The 19,311-nt window shown below is 31.0% G+C and overlaps 1 protein-coding gene across 3 annotated transcripts in view; it reads left to right on the forward strand.

Moving 5' to 3' along the window:
• The window catches only part of LOC112680480 (MAGUK p55 subfamily member 5), a 46,549-nt gene that overhangs the window by 17,885 nt on the left and 9,353 nt on the right, over nucleotides 1-19,311 (forward strand). For 2 of the 3 annotated variants that reach the window (XM_025550574.1, XM_025550575.1), the window contains 3 exons: nucleotides 1,895-2,145; nucleotides 13,377-13,620; nucleotides 18,235-18,402. In XM_025550574.1, the coding sequence (XP_025406359.1) occupies nucleotides 1,895-2,145; nucleotides 13,377-13,620; nucleotides 18,235-18,402 (663 nt within the window). Of the gene's footprint in view, nucleotides 1-1,894; nucleotides 2,146-6,436; nucleotides 6,698-13,376; nucleotides 13,621-18,234; nucleotides 18,403-19,311 lie in introns of those variants that run through there. The other variant, XM_025550576.1, reaches the window with a different exon arrangement.

A 19,311-nucleotide genomic window follows, 5' to 3' on the forward strand; every position in this document is an offset into this window, starting at 1 on the left:
AGTATTTCGTTTGTAAATCATGTAAATTATTCGTCAAGCCTTATATAATATTTCATTTTTACTTTGCAACATATTTCATAATAATGTGTTGTATAGCAAACAATGTCGATACCTTTCGTTAAAGCATTTTACCTTCGTACTTCACCATTGAATGCGAAACCTTATTTATATTTCAAAACGGCAGCTGGTATATGCAATTTCGTATACACGAAAGAAAGTTAAATGGTATGTGCGGAGAATTCCGCGGTGTGCTAGTACATTGTTATAATTTTCCGTGTAAATCAATAACAAATAACGATAATTTGTTTATTTGCCGTCCCAACTGTTATGGTACTAATTTATTTTTGGCTATTGTATTGCATCACCATGTTTAATATAATGAACTATTTGAATAATTCTATTTCAATCTTGCGAAAAAATACGATTAAAATAGATTACTACGAATATTGTTTAAAGTGTTTATGTAAAATATCACTTTTGATTTACGAACATGAAAATTAAATCAAACATAATATTTTACTGTATAAATTAATTATAATACTGTAATTAAATTTATATTATTTTGAAAAAATCACAAAAAAATATTCATTGATTTTTTTAAATTTTTTCTTAACCGAACTTAAATTTAAAACTAGATAATTTTTACGTTTATTTTACACGGAGGAAGCGAATTTTATGTACAATTTAATGATAGTTATTTATAAAAAGAAATTAATTCAATATATTATCAAATACTATATAAAAGATGATCAGTGATATTATTTAATGTCTAATGATATTTAATAATAATTATTCATTGTTTTTATTACTTAAATATTCGATTGCGTTGTGTGAACATAATACATTTACTAATATTTGTTATTATGCAGTGTATAACAGTGTATAAATATATGTTTTATACTTTCACACGGGTTGCAAAATGTTGAGAATTTCAAAATTGATATTATTTTAACCAATCATTTGGGTGGTTTCCTTTAATGAGAAATAATCTCCGACGTTGAAATATGAGTGGTGGTCAAAAACTTCAATTTGAAATCGGACACCACACAACGTGAAAACTAAGTTGGCCTGTTTTATATACCGTCAAGATTTATGAGTCAGTTAATTAGACACGTTTCTGTGTTTCAGGAGGGTTTGACCTGCAAAAAGGTTCAAATAGGTACGACCCAATGGCGCCGAAACGTTCCCTTTAACTATTTGAAAACCTTATTCTCGCACCTAATAATTTAATTTATTCTCTTGGTCAAATTGAAATTTTTGCTTAAAATTTAATTTTCATAAACATTATAAATAATTCAAATAATTAAAAAACTAATATTATTTTGAAACTATATATTTGTTTGTTATTTGGTTGTATTTTCGTAGGTACTAAGTATTTTATTGGTATTTCGTCCTCTTAAAAGGATTTTAATATTTATTTAATCACCATTCATTATTCTAATAATTCAATACACATTAATGACTAATTAAGATGGGTCGTCTTTCTAGGTACTATTGAGAATTTGAGTGAAATATTTTTTCGTTTTAATTTATTTATTCCTAACGAATCATTCGAAAATGTACATTTATTGTTAAACTAAGTGCGTACATATTAATTAATACCATCTACTTTTATTTTGGTAAAGATCTTATTTAAAATTATTAAGAAGACTACAGAATTAATTTATTTAAAAACAAAAAATTGTAATATATCCAAACATTACAAGTAAACAATTTCTATTTACGTATTTAAAAAAAATGTCGATATTGATTTTATAGGTAGTAATCATAATGATTTTATTGTGTAATTATTGTGCACCAAAATTATGATTTTCACATTATTAAGAAATGCAATAATTTATATTAAATATTATTTTAATGAACGGAATACATTTTAATTTTAATTTTTATTTAGTTGATGCGTCAATTGCATCCGACAACTGAACTCAACGATTTTTTGGACAATAAAGTACACAGTAGCTGTGTCGGTTCTCCATGCCCAATCGAAAACGGCAATAAATTAATCGAACAATCCGATCCTAAATCATCCAGAAGACCTAGTTCACCATTCAACAATGGTCATACCGAGATTCTTATCTGTAAAGATGGCACTGAGAGTAATAATAGACTGAAAATCGTCGACGAGACTAACGAAACACAAATCAGGTTAGTGGTGTGATAAAAATATTACTATAACAATAACATTTAGTTTAAGGCGCTATTGAACGATAAATCATGCTAAAATTGTATAATACATAACAGTTAATCATAAAATGCATCGTATACAATTTATCGGGTTAGTAATAAAATGTGAATACAAAATATAAAAGTAAGATGTATTCAAATATTTGAACATCTTTCGATGTTTCTTACTATTATTTATATTGATATTATTTGCTCATATAGAACACGTAATAATTTTGTTTCGTCATACTGGTGGATTATTTTTCATCCATATTAGCAGTAAGTTAAGAATTTTCTCTTTGTACTTTACGATAAATATTCGTATAATAAATCTGTAATAAGTTAAAGATATTCTAAGGAACTTTAAACTGTGTAGGGTTTTGAATTTTCTTAATATTATATCGCTCTGAGAAAGTGAAAGATTCTTTGAAATTCATCTCTTCATTAAATTATGTGTACACAAGAAATATTAATAAAAAAACACGCGTATGGTAATTGTTATCCATGTCACACTACTCATCCTACATACTACGAAGCTAAATGTATTTATTTTTGATTAGTATTAAATACACAGTGTTGAGCATAATAAAATAAAAAATCCTTTCAAAATTTATTGTGGTAATCATATGACAAAGTATTTTATTAAAACTGAATACTCATAATATATATATATATATAAGTATTTATTCATGATATGTCTAGTTATGATAAAAAAATAAAAAATATAATACATTTCAGTGATTACATAGGTATATATTATAATGTATAAAAGTTATCATTATTTTGCCATAGTTTTTTTTCTTTTTAACAATTGATTTCACTGTGTAAATCATCTGAAACTGTAGATAGTGATTTTTGCGACAGCAAATTTTTTTTAATAATTATACGTAGTATATTAATTAAAAATATCAATATATCTTATCTAAATGTTTCAAAAATAAGTTAAAACGTGACAAACTTGAAAAAGAAAAAACATTTTAATAATTTTTATCGTAGTTTTAAGAAAATATTCTTACTTGACAATATTTTATTATATATATAGGGTTGTTGCTATATCTTTTGCGGTTAGTATTGGCCACTGGGGTATTGCGATGATAAGTAAGCAAATTGTTGCAAAAAAAATAAATATATTTTAATCATATTAAAATTATTATTTTAACAACACTTAACAAAAAACATTTTAAACACTGGAGGTTATTCATGTTCGGTATTACGTTTATATTTTAATTATTAAAACCGTATATATAGTATTACTATATACTGCAGATTCTTTGTTCTTGAAATTTATTTTGTCATCATTTTAACGCACGCAAAAACGTAATATTTTATCGAGCGTCTCGCAGACGATTTAACTTTTGCTAACAGTTTTTTAGTCATCAGTATTTCAAAATGTGATGTTCGTGTGCAATTCAAACAAGTTACTCGAATCGTTTTTTTCTCTTTTCATTCGAGGCGTAACGTGCAGTGCAGGTAGTTTTAATATTTTATGGTTTTTCGTCTACACGGGGAGCGAAGTCTACACAGTAGGGAGAACTGCAGTGCCATGATTCCGCCCACTACAGCCAGTGTATGGTTGAAAAAAACGACCGGTGGTAACGCGGACAATGAAGAAGTTATGCGAGAACACGAACGTTTTAAGGTTTTCCCCTCCAAATAGACGGTGATTTCGAAGAGGGCTGTTTATTTTTTTACGGTCCACCTGTCTTTTATTTACTGCGGGGCATTACGCGTAACAAAGGGAGTGTTTCTACCGACTGCTTTTCGTATTCGGTGTACACGGTAGACCGACGTAACAATATAATTCGGCGTGTTTGTTGGTAATTAAAAAACATGAGCGTCAGCATCGAATGAGTAGTACACGAACAGCGATATCCTATATGTATTAGCCCGAAACAATCTCAGACGGTCATTATATTATGCCTGCGAGTCGCAGCAATATTTTCCGTACAAACGAGCGTTTTTATTCCGTCTGCTCGATTTGACGATATCATGTTGGGTTGGATATTATTATACGAGAACCAATCGTTATATATATTATTTAAATTTTCGATTGTTCACATTTTCTAGTGGAATTAGCTCTTTAAAAATATGTTTAAGTTTCGAGTTCGCATAGTACCCTTTGATATTCAATGAAATGCAGCAAATCATACAAATTAATTGGTATTTCGCTTGTTTGAATGTAGACGTCGACCAGAAACAATTACACGTTTAATGCACCCAATACGTGTTCTAAGTACGTCGTAATTATAATGTCGTTTTAAAATAACCATTCGGTTTAAAATATACTGTCGTTAATTTGTGGCCGGACTTTTCCGGGAATTTCAGCAACATATTATAATACGATGTTTCAGATTGTGTGTTGACAGATTTCCAACAAAAATCGGACAGTGGTCTGTTCTGTGTAGTACAGTATTTCGTGTAGTCAAACGACACGGTTGATAAATTATTAAGCACCGTGACGATTATTCTTTTTTCCAGCGAAAATGTTGACTTGGTCGTACTAAACGGAGAGGAAAATTATGAATAAACGCACCTCTTCCCTTATCCCCTCCGTTGTCATACGAACACGTGACATAACCAGTTATTGATTATAAAACCAAAACCATGTCATGTACGTACTACATTACATTACACACATCCGAGCACAAAGAGAACTGTACGAACGATTACGTCTAACTTAGGTACTGATATTTTACGTCTATAAGTTTTTAGAAAATACAAACTTATCGATTGTTTTAATACCTACGTATAATGTGGTATGATTACTTTGCAGTCAAAGTGGCTCGATATTAAAATCCCCGATATTATAATTATAAGGGGATTTTCGTTTTTAACGACTGTTCAACGTATTGTAAAAAGTTTATCGGATCAAATAATAATTATTGCATTTCGGTTATACATACTATAGTTAACAATAATATCACCTGTTGTATGTATACGAGTAGACATATTTGAAAAATACTTGTATTTGGAAAAAAAGTCGTCTGTAAATAATATTCATAACGAAATTCTCACAAAGACACCGGGGAGTGTTGTTAAAATTATTCGAATCCGGAGTGAACGTAAATAACGCCAAAGTGGCTTAGAGCTTTATGGGGGGGGGGAGGTCTGAGGGGGCCTTGCTCCAATCCACCTCCCCATTGACAGCAGTTTTTAAACATGTATACTCGCATAATAGAATTGGTACGATTAAAATATGATGTGAAGGAATAGTGTAATATAAAATCAACCAAGAGCCATCTGGTTAAGCAGGTAGGTTAGGTATCCATAAAGATAACTTCTATTACGATGGATAAAATATAAATAATGTTTAGGTTTTATATTGACGCTGAAATATAATGGTGCGTATGTGACTAAATCACGCGGTGGTACGTATTGCGTTATGAATTTAAAAAAGGGAAAATTCATAACGACGGAAACGTGATTTCGATTATAATTATTATACCGCCTCCTACCCTTTTAGTAATCCCGGTTACGGCACCGTGACGTCGTCCTGGAAGGTATACACACGGAGCCGGACGGCGAGACGTATTGTATTAGGTATAGGTTTTTTTTTCATTTCCAACAAGTAACAACAACAACAACAACAACAACAATAACAACAACAACAATAATGATAATGATAATGATAGTAATAACTATATAACGAACGCGCAGGGGTGTACAAAGTGCGTGGTCCGTCTGCGGGGAAAACGAATCTCTCGGGCTAACTGCGTCGTGCGTACTCATAATCGTATTATTATTATTTATCGTGCGTGCATGTTATTCGGGTTATGTTTTGTACCTTTTGTACGATCTGTTTGTACATTATTTATCCTACCTCCTCCCTTCGGCACCCCACGCTCCGCTAGCCGGACGCGTGCGTGCGTGCGACTCGTGTGACAAAGGGTCGTCAGGAATTCCACGACAGGTACACGCGCGGCGCACCGCCTCGCCCGTGTACCTGTGTGTCCGCTGCGCAGCAACATCGTCCGTTCCAGGGTCGGTCGTACGCGCGCATACCACCGACACCGTACGGTGCACGCGTTGACTGCTGCTGGTGCTGGTGCTGCAGGTACCAGACGGTGCACCGGACGCGCCGCCTAACCTAACCGACCGTCGAAGAGAACGGGCGCGCGCCACTTGTTCACCCGCACCCGCACGCACGAACGCACAGGTATACGACGACGACGACGCCGCCGCCGACGACGGCTCCCCTCCCCCCGTCAGGATCGTCGTTTGGTCGGCGGCGGCGGCGGTCCGGTTCTCCCGGTGCGTTCCTGACGCACATAACAATTGACGCGCCAGTTCGATGTTCGCGTTGTCCGCGCGACGTCCTTCTATCCGCGATAGTATGCTCGTCGTACCTTGCGAAAGCCGTCGCCGCCGCTGCCGCCGCCGCCGCCGTTCGTGATATCGTTGCATTCTACAGTGTCTGGCACCGCGGCGATCGTTTAGTGTCCGGGACTCGCCCTCCCGCCGCCTGTTGGATCCCCGTCGCCACTGGACACCTGCCGGTCACCATGAAACTGTTACCGTACTACTGGCACACGTGGTGAGTGTACCCGTCCGTCTCGTGTCTCCGACGTTCGCACCGACGGTCGTCGTCATCGTTCTCGCACGCTTATTGTTGTGTGAAGGGGTACAGGATAAAAATCATAGTAGTCCTTTTTCTTCGGTTTTGTATTAAATGTTTGATTCGATAGCAAATCGGGAGTAATATTGAGTGTTGAAATTGATCCAGTAAAAAAAATATCTCATTTCGCTAGTATTAACGGAAAAGATTAGTTATACCGGTGAAGAATGATTGTAATCCATACGGTTGTTTTTGCACTCTTGGAAAATTTATAGATATGGACTACTACCGTTTTTCTCCTGTACTCTTCATATCATTTTGGGGAACCGCGGAAACCCGGGATAGGTACGTCGACGCTGGTGCGAAAACCCGTTCCGGACGTATCATCTGATATCACGAATATTGGAAGCATTCCGTTGGATTACCCGGGAAAACTGTGTTATTGGAATCCGTTTCACGTTTGACGTAATTTTTACCGTTCGCCGTAATGGTTTCAATATAATATACAGCGTTGTTGTCTACGAACTATGAAAATACACACATCGTTGGATATTATGTTTTAGATTCTCGGGTTCTAGTTCGCTTGGAATATCTCGGGTAGGGGGGGGCATGAGAGACTTGTGAATTTGAAAAAAATCATGTGCCGTTTTTAGTCAGTTAACTCGCGGTTCCCCATATTGACACTGTGTACGATCAAAAACGAACGTTTATTAACGGAGCGGTATAAAAGTATAGAAAAGTGTGGCCGTGATGATCCGGATCCCCGGTGATCTTACGTGTTACATTTAAGTTACAATTATTATATAAAATATGATATTCCATGAATTACGTTTATCTATGTGTATTTATCACTAATCTCCACTCACTGCAGGAGTTGTTTTTTTTTTTTTTAATTCGACCATTCATCATTGCTTTCAAATGTATACAAAATAATGTGTAAACTCTCTCGAATTCGTCGAATACATCAGTTCAACTTCAAGTATTTACCTCCTGTAGATACTAGTTATGTGTCATCTATGTCGATCGTTGTATACAAGGTACATTACGTATTCACACATATAAATGTATTAATTTTAATTTTTAAAAATGTTCTGATCTCGGTTCTGACGAAACAATTCTAGCTAAATAAATATATCCTAGCTGATTTATTTTACTCTAATAGCTAACTATTATATAAATAACATGTAGGTACATTAATGCTATACTTTTTTTAAAATTAATGTTTATGTAGGTGATGGATCTTAGACTCATTTATTAAATGAGCTACCATAATGATACTCAATGGCGTCCGTTTTTCTGATATCTAGAGACGTAAAAAATGAATAAAACATGTGATTTTAACGTCGTGTTTAAATTCTTCATTTTTCTTGTCAGTCGTGAAGGTTTGGATAAAATATAGTTGTTAACCCCTCGACGGCTTATCCCCATACATTTAGGTAAATCCCGGGAGAGTTTATTGTCGTCCCAAAAGCATTTCTTCGACGCGGGTTCCCGTTAATACTTATTGTTTAATATACCTAACACACGCGGAGCATCCTAGTTGGGTTCCGAGTATTAGGGACTAATCGCAAATAGTGTATTAGCTGGGTCCCGGATTTGTATAGGTACTACACTAGTTGGGTCCTGAATTATTTTAGGTATTACACTAGTTCCTGAATATTTTTGGTAAGTACTACATAATAATAACATTTTTCTTCCCATTTTAACAGATTTAGGACTGTCTATAATCTATTTAGACCATAGGTATGGTTAAAAATGTTTTTTATAGTTTTTTTTTTTTTGTTTCTTTTTCATTCAAATATAAGTTATTAGAATTGCGTTGGTAAAAATATTAAAAATATTACTAATATTTTATTTGTAATACTTTTATTACTTAATAATACTATATTTTATTATATAAATTATAGAATTTTAAAAAAATGTGGTCCTGTGATCTAAATAGAGCATAGACAGTCCTAAGTCTATTAAAATGGGAAGGAAAATGTTAGTATAATATAGTACTCACCAAAAAATATTCAAGAACTAGTGTAGTACCTAAAATAATTCGGGACCCAATTCGGATGCAGCCAAAACATGTGGATACCGGCGTTTTTATGCATAATGTAATGATGTGTTTCGGTTTCCAATACAGTCCGTTTTGGATTTATTCCGTTAAAATTATACCACAGAGTATTTCAGGCAAAATATATTTATTTGACATTTAAATCTAACATTACTAACGTAGCGGTATTGCTATTGACAATTGTAACGTTAAATGTGAGAGTCTACAAAATTTCGCTCATCAAACGATATGCGGGTACTATATGGTTGGATAGGTAGCCGTAATTGCTATTTTGTTCCGAAGTCCATTTTCCTGTACCTAATAATTTTCCACTGTTGGAGATCGTTCGCCCGCACTTAAGTGGATATTTTTTCTGGTTCTTCCCACTGTTACCCTACTAAAACCCTACTATTGTTGAGGCTCCCTAGTATAATTGACCTCTCTACTATACTACGGAGTCATGGTTATGGATTTGTTCCCCAAAGTTCCTTTTAAAAAGTTAGGCTATCAATCACTAAAATTTAATGTGCATGTTGTGTATGGACAGAGAAAGCATGCTATCAATTATTATATTATATTTTGATTAAAAAATGTTTAATTATTGTTAAGTTTGTGAATGTTTCTAAATACATTAAACTATTCTAGTCTAGTATTATAAATAATACATTTTTGTAGCAATATTTGTTCTTGTGTAAGAATTTTTTGACGAACGTCTTTTTCAATTTAATTTAGTATATTTTACTCATAATGTATTGGTATTTATATTTAATCTGTTTTATGTTTTGTGTGTTTGACGTGTGTATCATAATTTATCGATAAAGTATAATAATTAATACAAAACTGTAATAAAAATAAAAGAGCAAACATCACACTTATACATTTAATATTAGACAAAATGTGTGGTGGGTAGCGGAAAAAATAACCATCGTTTGTATTTTATTTATTTACCTAAAATTATATATTTTCACTGTATGTAATATTATTTGTATATTATAAAATATTATGTTATTTGGTGTGTAGCGGCAGTTGATACTTAAACTACAGTATGCACTTAAAAATGAAACAAGTTAGTATTTGCATGTACTATAATACTCTTGAATATGTTTTAGATGATATTACAGTATTATATTAATCAATATATTTAATATTATGTAATACGTGAAAAAAAGTTCATAAACGAAATGGTAGCTCTTAATATATTCTAGTAGGGTTTACATTGGCTAACTATATTGTTATACATATATTATTTGTACTTCGTGAAATATTGAACAATTAATTTTGCTTGATCATATTATATTTGTAAATTACCTAAAGAAAACAAAAACTAAACACAATATTCAATACTCTATTAAATTATATGAATGAAAATGCAGTATATTTTAGGCATTACAGAATATTGTTTTTGGGAATTATTATCTGATGCTGTCCATAATGTATTAAGATTCGATAAGTATACCTAATCTCATCACATGCGTGTACAGACAAAAGAACATTTTTGCATGTAGATGTAATTCGTTTCGCTTCTTCAATAATACAAATCGGTTTTATATTGTCTTGTAAATTACAAAGAAGGGGTCAAAGTACCGGAAAATTATATCAAGCAACGCATTATTTGCTGTAACTATACATTTTTTCAGTTTTTGAAAATAAAAATCATATGATGATAAGATACTATGAAATCAACCAATTGCTAATTTTAAAAACAAATATTTTGAAGGGTTTAAAATAACAATATTATTTATAATTACATGTATTTGAAAAATGTTTTTATCATAAATTCATAACTATTATCAATTAAATTCCTTTAGTATGGTTGTTGTACAGTGACTATTCAGTTTCGATAATTTGATTCATAAAAATATTTGTACTGTATAATTTTTAAGGGAATAAATAAGGTTAAGTCATAGAATATATAATTATAAATAATCTAATTTGGTCCCTCGTTATTGGAATTACTAATTATGTTTGTCCTTTTTATCTTTATAAAAGTTAAAAGTCAACAATTGAAGTCCCTTAAGACTTTCCATGATTGATTTTGGTTTTCTCAAAACTTTAGGGTTTCTTACTTATTATTACTTTAATGTTGTGGATGGATGTCGAGTTTGAAGTACATGTAATAACTAGTTATTCCTATAAATTTGCACTTGTACATTATAAAGTAGTACTAAAATAAGTAGTAAGTACCTATGTAGTATTGAATAATAGTGAAGTATCGGAAAAAACGATGTCGAGTACAATTTATAGATTTACGAGTACATGATTACATGCCATTATTTAATTTAAACATAACATGAGTATACGAATGCAGCAACGTTTGACAAATATTGTAAAGAGTTATTTTAATATTACATTTAAACACAATGTAAAACGAAATATTTTATCATTTGATTTTGAAAACTATGTTCAAAGTACATCTGGTATCTTATGCTCATGTTTATTATAAACCAAAATATTTTATACTTTTACGAGTTTATAAGTTTTCGTTTGATTATATTATGTAAAGTTGAAATTAATTAACGTTATTGATACAGTAGTATATAGTCCTGTTATACATTTGAGCAGATTGAATCGTACTAAGTAAAACGAATGTGTTATAATTTAAAACTCAGATTTTTTTTCCAGCCCTTGTCTACATAAATAAAGTTTTATAATTAATTTGAAAAATTATTGAATGAACTATTTTTTATTATACTGTTTATATAAAATATTTATTTAGATGTCTATACAAATATGTTCTTTTTCACTTATTTTACTAGGTTTATTATTATTTGGTCTAATATAATTTCTCTATTCCATTGAATTGTCGCAGTGAAAATATTAGTATTCCATATAGTGAGATAAATTATAATAAGCAAAGATATTACACAGTCGATCGTTTAATTTTTTTAAAAAATTAATTTAATTAACTAGAAATATGTTTAATAATATGCATATAACTTTTTTTCTTTTAAAATAATTCAGTTTTAGAATAAGAATCAAATAATTTTATATAATAATAAATTGTAGAATATTATCATATGAATAATATGTTAAACTCTGATCTTAGGATGTAAACATTTATAAAGGCAAATAATAAGTTAGTTGAAATTTTTATTTGAAAATACTAAATTTACAACCTAGTTAAAACTGTATTAAATATAAGTATACGTATTATTAATAGAAAAATATCATAACAGTTCTATATGTTATAATGACGTGCTATGGTAGCATGTTATTATAAGCCATCTTAGATTTATAATGATTGATTGATATGTTTCATTTAATTTCATATGGTTTCTGCTTGAGGGATTTAGCGGTATATTACAGTCGCGTTTTAAACTCTGTTGTTCAACTATATTTTCCGTTGTATATGCACACACACATACGCATTCACTTATCAAGCGTAACTAAAACGATAAAATCTAGATTTTCATAAATATAACATTAGTCTGTTGGTCATGTTATGGTTGTACATAGAATTTTTTTCTTCAAAGTTTACCGATACGCCCAATTATTTTTGTTCACGGAGTTGTTTCAAGGAAAATGTATTTTTTTACGATCGCCTTGTCTAAAACAATAATCCGATTTTTATACGCCTGAAATAGTTAAGACGGAGGCAACCAAAAGCACAATTGGATTTTCAAAGTTTAGCCGATATATTATGACGCATACATATTTTAAATAACCAACCGGGAAAACAACCCTTATCGATATTGAATGCTTTAAACATGGAACGATTTTAATATAATATAAGTTAAGTACCCCAGTATAAAAATGGTTTTTTTTATTTTCTCATAAATTATTTTTTAAAGGCTATGCTTCCGTTTGTTGCTGCGCATACGCGTGTATACTTAAAACGATAATTATATTTAAACAAAATTTCATTGTAGTAGTTATAAATGCAACATCGTAAGACACCAGGAAACATGCATGAAAGTCCGATTGAACTATTTTTTTGTTTCGCATTTGAAGGCTAAACACGTATGCACAGTCCTGTGTAATCAACTGACATTATCTAATGAAAATCACAATCAAATAAAAGAAAATTGTATATAATTGTTTAATAGTGTGAAAATTAAAACGAACCTAAAAAGTGATTGCGCAATGTTTCTAAAGTCGAAATTAATGTAAAATATATGCGGATATATCCCTAACGTTTTCCGATCAGACCGTTTTCTACCAGGGGAAAATTATTGTCTTTACAAGCCCGATCGTAAGTACAAAATTAAAAGGTCCTTGAATATTAATAATCATTAATTTTAGCAATCTGTCACTGTTAGCAAATCGTAGTGAATTTGTACGAGTCTTAATGAGTTGGCTACGATTATTTTTCGCTTGAAACGAGTAAAACTGTAGAAGAAAAAATTGGTTCGACATTTCCTACGAGTTAAATTTGTTTGATAACGTAAATGATTCTCTACTCATTGTCGGACTTTCCTGACTTACTGTTGACACCGTTTTTCAGTAATACTATCATTAATGACAATTGTCATCACTATTGTTCTGATTTTGATTTGTTATCACTATGATTATCATAATTTTGGACGTACATGCGTTTAATGTTACATTATCATCATTATTATTATTATTACCATTATGTTATAATATTGTTATCGGGATTTTATATGTTTTCCGCAGGTCTCGTCGCAGAAGTGGCAGCGGATTGGTTCGCGTGGGTAGCGAAATCGGTACGCTGGAAAAAAAGCGAGCCGTCGACGACGTGACAGGCGAAACGCTGGACACGATGGTCATGATGACTTCGCTGGACAACGGGCCTCACCGGGAGAGGGCCGTCGACGTGCCGGATTCTTTTATTGCGCGCAAAAAGACGCCGCCAAGATACCCTCCGCCGTCCAGAGCGAATCGCAACACCGGAACACAGGTATAGAGAACACGCGTAGAAATATTGATTGCCTCTCTCGAACCGTTGAAAAAAATAAAATAAAAATCAGCCGAATAATCAAAAATGAATCTACATATCAAAACGTAGAAAAAAATCCGGTAATCTTATAATTACGTGCCGTAGAACATATTATTGTATCTTGGATCTCAATTATTTTCATTCGGTTCGAATACATTTCGTAACGACCATGGTTATGGTTGGACGAGTTGTCTTAGATTTTCACCGGGGAACTGTTGATCCATTTACAATATAAAGGTGTCGGTTGAAAGCGTAATATCACTTCTGTCACACCGTGTGTATACGGTTTGACCATGATAATTTTGTCTTCTATGTAAAAGTCTAATGAAAATCTAAATATGTGGTTGTGATCGAAAAACAATGTATTCGTTTGATAGATTACATTCCTTATTTTTCTGAAAATCTTGATAGCAAAAAAAAAAAAATAAGCAAAAATTGCAATTTCTAATGTTATATACGTACTTATAGTCACTTGAGATATTACTAATCTCAAACGAGTATTTTCTCTACGACGCGTATTATACTTGTACTTAGATATCATTATTCATCAACGATGTATTATTTGAAAATCATATCCACATAGAAGTGTGTGCGCGAACCAAAAAAATATCAATTCAACAGTATTTTAAAGGAATTTCGCTGATCCATGCGGTGTACAGCGTAACTACTAAACGTCTAAAGGTAGGTGGCGATTCCTACGATGCGTCAGACGCAGATGGCTGAAACAACGCGTCTTACGCTTGCACCTGACGCATGACAGTGTGTTTCCTATGATACGTCAGTCGTATGCAGTCACTGGGAGGTAACAACGAATTTAGAAATTTAAACTAAGAACTTAGAATTTCGAATTAAAATTAAAATTAAATCAAAATTCATAATGAGTGAATGTGACTTATTGTCATACCTTCTTTTTGGTTAATTCGAAGAAGAAGAACTTATTTTAGAACAATTAGTAAATCAGGAGAATACAAATGAACATCCCTTATTTATGCCAAGACCAGAATGAGGATTTTTTGAAATACTAATTAATTGTCATTTAATACATGATGAATATCTCTTTACAAGCATTATCTTTGAATATTTGGTTTTTATAGAGTGGACTAGCCAGATTGTACAAATAATTGAATTTTGCCACCATTTTGACAAGTTTTTCATCCTCATTTAAAATAAATAGTACTTTTAACATGAAAAAATAAAAACGAACGCATGAGCGGCTGTGGTTATACTGCTCCTCGACTGTGCTGCCCTAGCGGTTGCCGGCAGCTATAAAGTTGTTGACGTATTAAGGAAAACGTACCCATTAGATAATGTGATACCTAGCAGTAAACTGTGTCAGACATGTTGCGTTAGCCGTCCGTTAGACATGTCATGGGTTAAAGTGGTAAAAACGAAAAAATTTTTCTCGTTTCGACAAACGGTATACAAATGGTAAAATTTACCTCTGCGCGACGGACTTCGGTGAAAAAAAAAACGTTTTTTTTTTTTTTTGTGTTTCAAAGAACATAGAATGGCATATTTGGAAATTGATTCTCTTTTAAGAAGTTATGTGTCATTTCGTACTTATAGTCAGTCAAAACAATTATTATAATATAGGTTAAAAAAAAATGTCTTTGTACTTCAAAAATCTTGAAATCTTTTAAATTTTTGTAGAAATTGTCTACTTAACAAAAAAATTACAATCAAAATTCATCAGATGAAATTTAAATCATTTCACGAATCAGATTATTGATTTAGATCATTATTTTTCAATGAATTTTAAATTGGGTTAGGAAAATTATGCATTAAAAACCTTCATAACATATATACAATTATTCAAGATCATTTTAAGAAAATGCAAAATTTTTGTTTTTTTACTTGAACTCTATAGTCTATGAATTTAATTTCTTTTTAATAAGTCATGTTCTGGAATTTTATGAAAACAAAACAGTAGGGGGATACTACAATTTCTAAAAATTAGTTGGGGTACCCCGTCCCCTACTTCCCCCTCAAGTCGAGCAATGTCTATGAAATAAAAAGTTTGCATAATAATTATGTTTTAATATTATTCTAAATGGTTCAAGGAGTCTCCCTTACCTGTTTATATACACGGATTTATCAAGCATATTCAGGAATTTTATCGGCTGGTGACGTGTAAACCATGTCATAAATACACTAAAACCCTAAACCTTATCATGTTCCTAACCAGGATAGGTACTATCCACAGCGTAATCTGTATAGGTATCGCAATAATCACGAAAATATATCATAAATAAAAAAGTAGTCGAAGATTAATAAACAAAAAACATTTAGTTGATGTTTACTATGCGTTTTTTTTTTTTAAAAATCATTATACAGTCTAAAATACTATAACCTTATATAATTTAAAAGTAAATGATTAAAATAACATTAAAGGGTTCTATTGAGTTAAGTTGTTCTATTCATTCCATCATATTTTCATAATTACAAGTAGTTTAATAAGGAATATTATCATCACGTTCTAGAACATTAATTTCAGTTAAATTTTTTTTTTTTTAATTTGCTTTTGTTCGTACATTACAGTAAAGCGAGAGTTAAACATTAAATAAGTAAAATTATTTTAATTACATTATAAGACTTTTTATTTTAAACTATTGAGATATTAATTTTTTTTACCTTTTTTGATAATAATTAAATTATTGAAACCATTATCAATCAATATTAAGTTACTGTGTTCATTTTTTTTTAATTTGCTAAAATAATGTATAGTGTCATTAATGTACTTTTTATTAAGATTTTTAGAAAAAATTAAACATGTTTAATTTATACAGTCATTTTTTAATCGTAGCAAGCTCAAAAATTTTTTCGGTTAGAAGGATTAGAAAGTTCAATTTTTAAAAATTCTTTGTAGTTTTCTAGAAAATTACAAAAAACTCGTTGCTATAATTAAATTCTCAATGGGTACAACCTTTTTGTATATTATACTTAACTTTGGATAGTTCTAGAAACCGATTATTACTTTTGTATCTCGTATAATTGTTGTAATTTTAACAATAAATATGGTTAACATATTTTGGATCTTGTATTGAATGTCAAAGTTGATTAATTTTCCATATTTTTTTATAAATAACATTTAATTTCAATTTTTAAAATTTGTTAAAATGCTTAAAAAAATATTATTATATTTTTATTTAAAAATTTTATGAAAATTTAAAATTATATAAGTTTTTTTTTTTTTTTTGGCAAATAATTAGTGAATTGATTTTCAAAAAAAATTACGCAATTTACCTTTACATTTAAATTGTTATTCATTATATAACTGTGGAATGTAATATAATTTAATAGTTTATTAAATCCGTAATTTTAAGCAGGAATATTTAATTATAGTTAAATTAAAAAGAATTTCTGTTTAAAGACATGTTGATAAAATAATTAATAATCTCATTTGTAACTTAAATGAAATATGTATGAAATATTTAATTAAAACGTACATTTAAAAGTTATTATTTTAATAGTCATCATAAGAATAAAACTTTTATTATATTTTCACATTATTTTATTCTTTAATATTTATTATTTAGTTTTTCATCTACCTTTGCATCTGTTTATGTGATTTTGTTAAAACTTAATGAGTCAGATTATTCCAATATGTATAATAATAATGATTCAGTGTTATTATCTTAAATAAATTTAGAATTTGATGTATGTATTTTATTTTCGTAGACACGAAAAATTCCACGATTGTTGTTAAACGTATTTTATTCAAGTATCACACAATGACTGTAAATAATATATTATTAAATTATATAGAATTTCTCAAAACAATCTCGTGATGCTATTATATTATTCCCACTTAAAAAATAACGATAAAACTAATCATATTTGTCTTGACTTAGATGAAATATACCATATATCACTTAGGTATGATCAGGACCGGTGAGAGGGTGGAACAGTGAGGGCTAAAGCCCCGGGGCCCGTATCTCCAAGAGGGCCCATCGTCTATGCTTTTTAAAAAAAAATTATTTTATATTCTCATTCGCCTTAGTATAAGATGCAAATTTATATATATTTATATGAATATTTTTATTGAACTAAAGTATGTATATCTTGACTAAACAAGTGTAAAGGGACCTGGAACCGATCAGCCACGGGATCCTCAAAAATTATCGCTAGCCCTGGCTATGATTAGTATAAAACGAGTCCATAAATATTATTATTTTATATTATTATATATTATTATAATTATTTATATTTATGAAATTCACAATAAGTAGGCACTTGAACATTGATACGAAACGTAATATTGTTTATAAGATGTTGTATGGATGTATGTAAGCACACACAGCCTATTTATACTTAAACGTGCCTTTCTCCAGATCGATTTCTATAGGTCAAACCCCATAGGTTACAATGACCATTAGTCCCGTTCATAATGGTGTTCGATTGCAGAACTCCTACAAATATCACTTTCTCGATTTCGCGTTTTCTTTCTTATCATTTATTTATTTCCTCGTCTGATTTATTTCATTAGTTGTACTCACGTTTTGTATAGTTTACTCATTATATATAATTATTGATTAATGAACATTTTATTAATTATGGATGAATATTTTCTTGCAGAATGGTTCGGTGGTATCGGAGAGACAATCGGCTCCGCCACCTCCGCCACCTCGGTCTGATGTGATCAAACAGCAGCTTCAACAGGCTAGCATCAACAACAACACGATAGTCACCATATCGTCGACGGAGCCCACTAAGGAGCAGATGCAAAGCATTAAGAAGTACCAGGTAAATATCACAACCACTTGTGTTACGAACCACTCAAATACAAATGAGGCGATGACATGTATTAACGGGGGGTTTCAATTTCTAAGGACTAAAATACCACCCCTTTTGTTATCTCAGCCTGATGGGATTTCAACATGACGAGATTTTATTTAAATTCTTAACAAATAATTCCAGAATTATGTATGTGTACTATTGTATAATATGGACTCAATTTCCAAAGTGTAGGAAATAGTATTGTTATATATATATATATGTTATATTGTTGAGCAATTTTTGTTGTGCAATTTATCAAGATAATATCCCACATAATAATTTACCATGTTCTATTGACGGTTGCAGTGCAGTGTTTCATTAATTGTTATAAACCATACGTAATTGCTCTTGATAGTAATATATGCACTTTTTTTTTATAACCTTATAATAAATATTATCAAAATAAAATAATATATAATACCAAGTATTGCAATTAACGCACTGGCAACAGACGCACACCAACGCGCCAGTCCACGTCCAATTTTAATCACCCTATTAAATTAATACGTACACATTATTTTTCATTCGTCGAGCTTTAAAAATTCAGGTAGTTTCAATAATAAACATCCACACCGGAAAAACGAAACAGACAACATACAGCATATTCATCTTATTATGGCGTGCACTCGTATTACCTTCGGTTTTTTGATTATTGTCTTCGAATTAATTTTTAGTGTCATTCTTTCTTATTTTGCGCACTAATTCAAGTTACCTCGACCATGAGATACTATGTTAACAATGAGAATAATAATAATATGTGGTATCCTCGTGATATCTTATAAAATTCGCATTGGTTGTTCCGGAACGATACGAATGACTCGGGCAGATTTATTATTATTTAGTTTTTTTCGGGAACATCGGGAACACCGTGTATAC

This window comes from Sipha flava, unplaced genomic scaffold, assembly GCF_003268045.1.
Source record: "Sipha flava isolate LNK unplaced genomic scaffold, YSA_version1 177_pilon_pilon, whole genome shotgun sequence".
Lineage (NCBI taxonomy): Eukaryota > Metazoa > Arthropoda > Insecta > Hemiptera > Aphididae > Sipha > Sipha flava.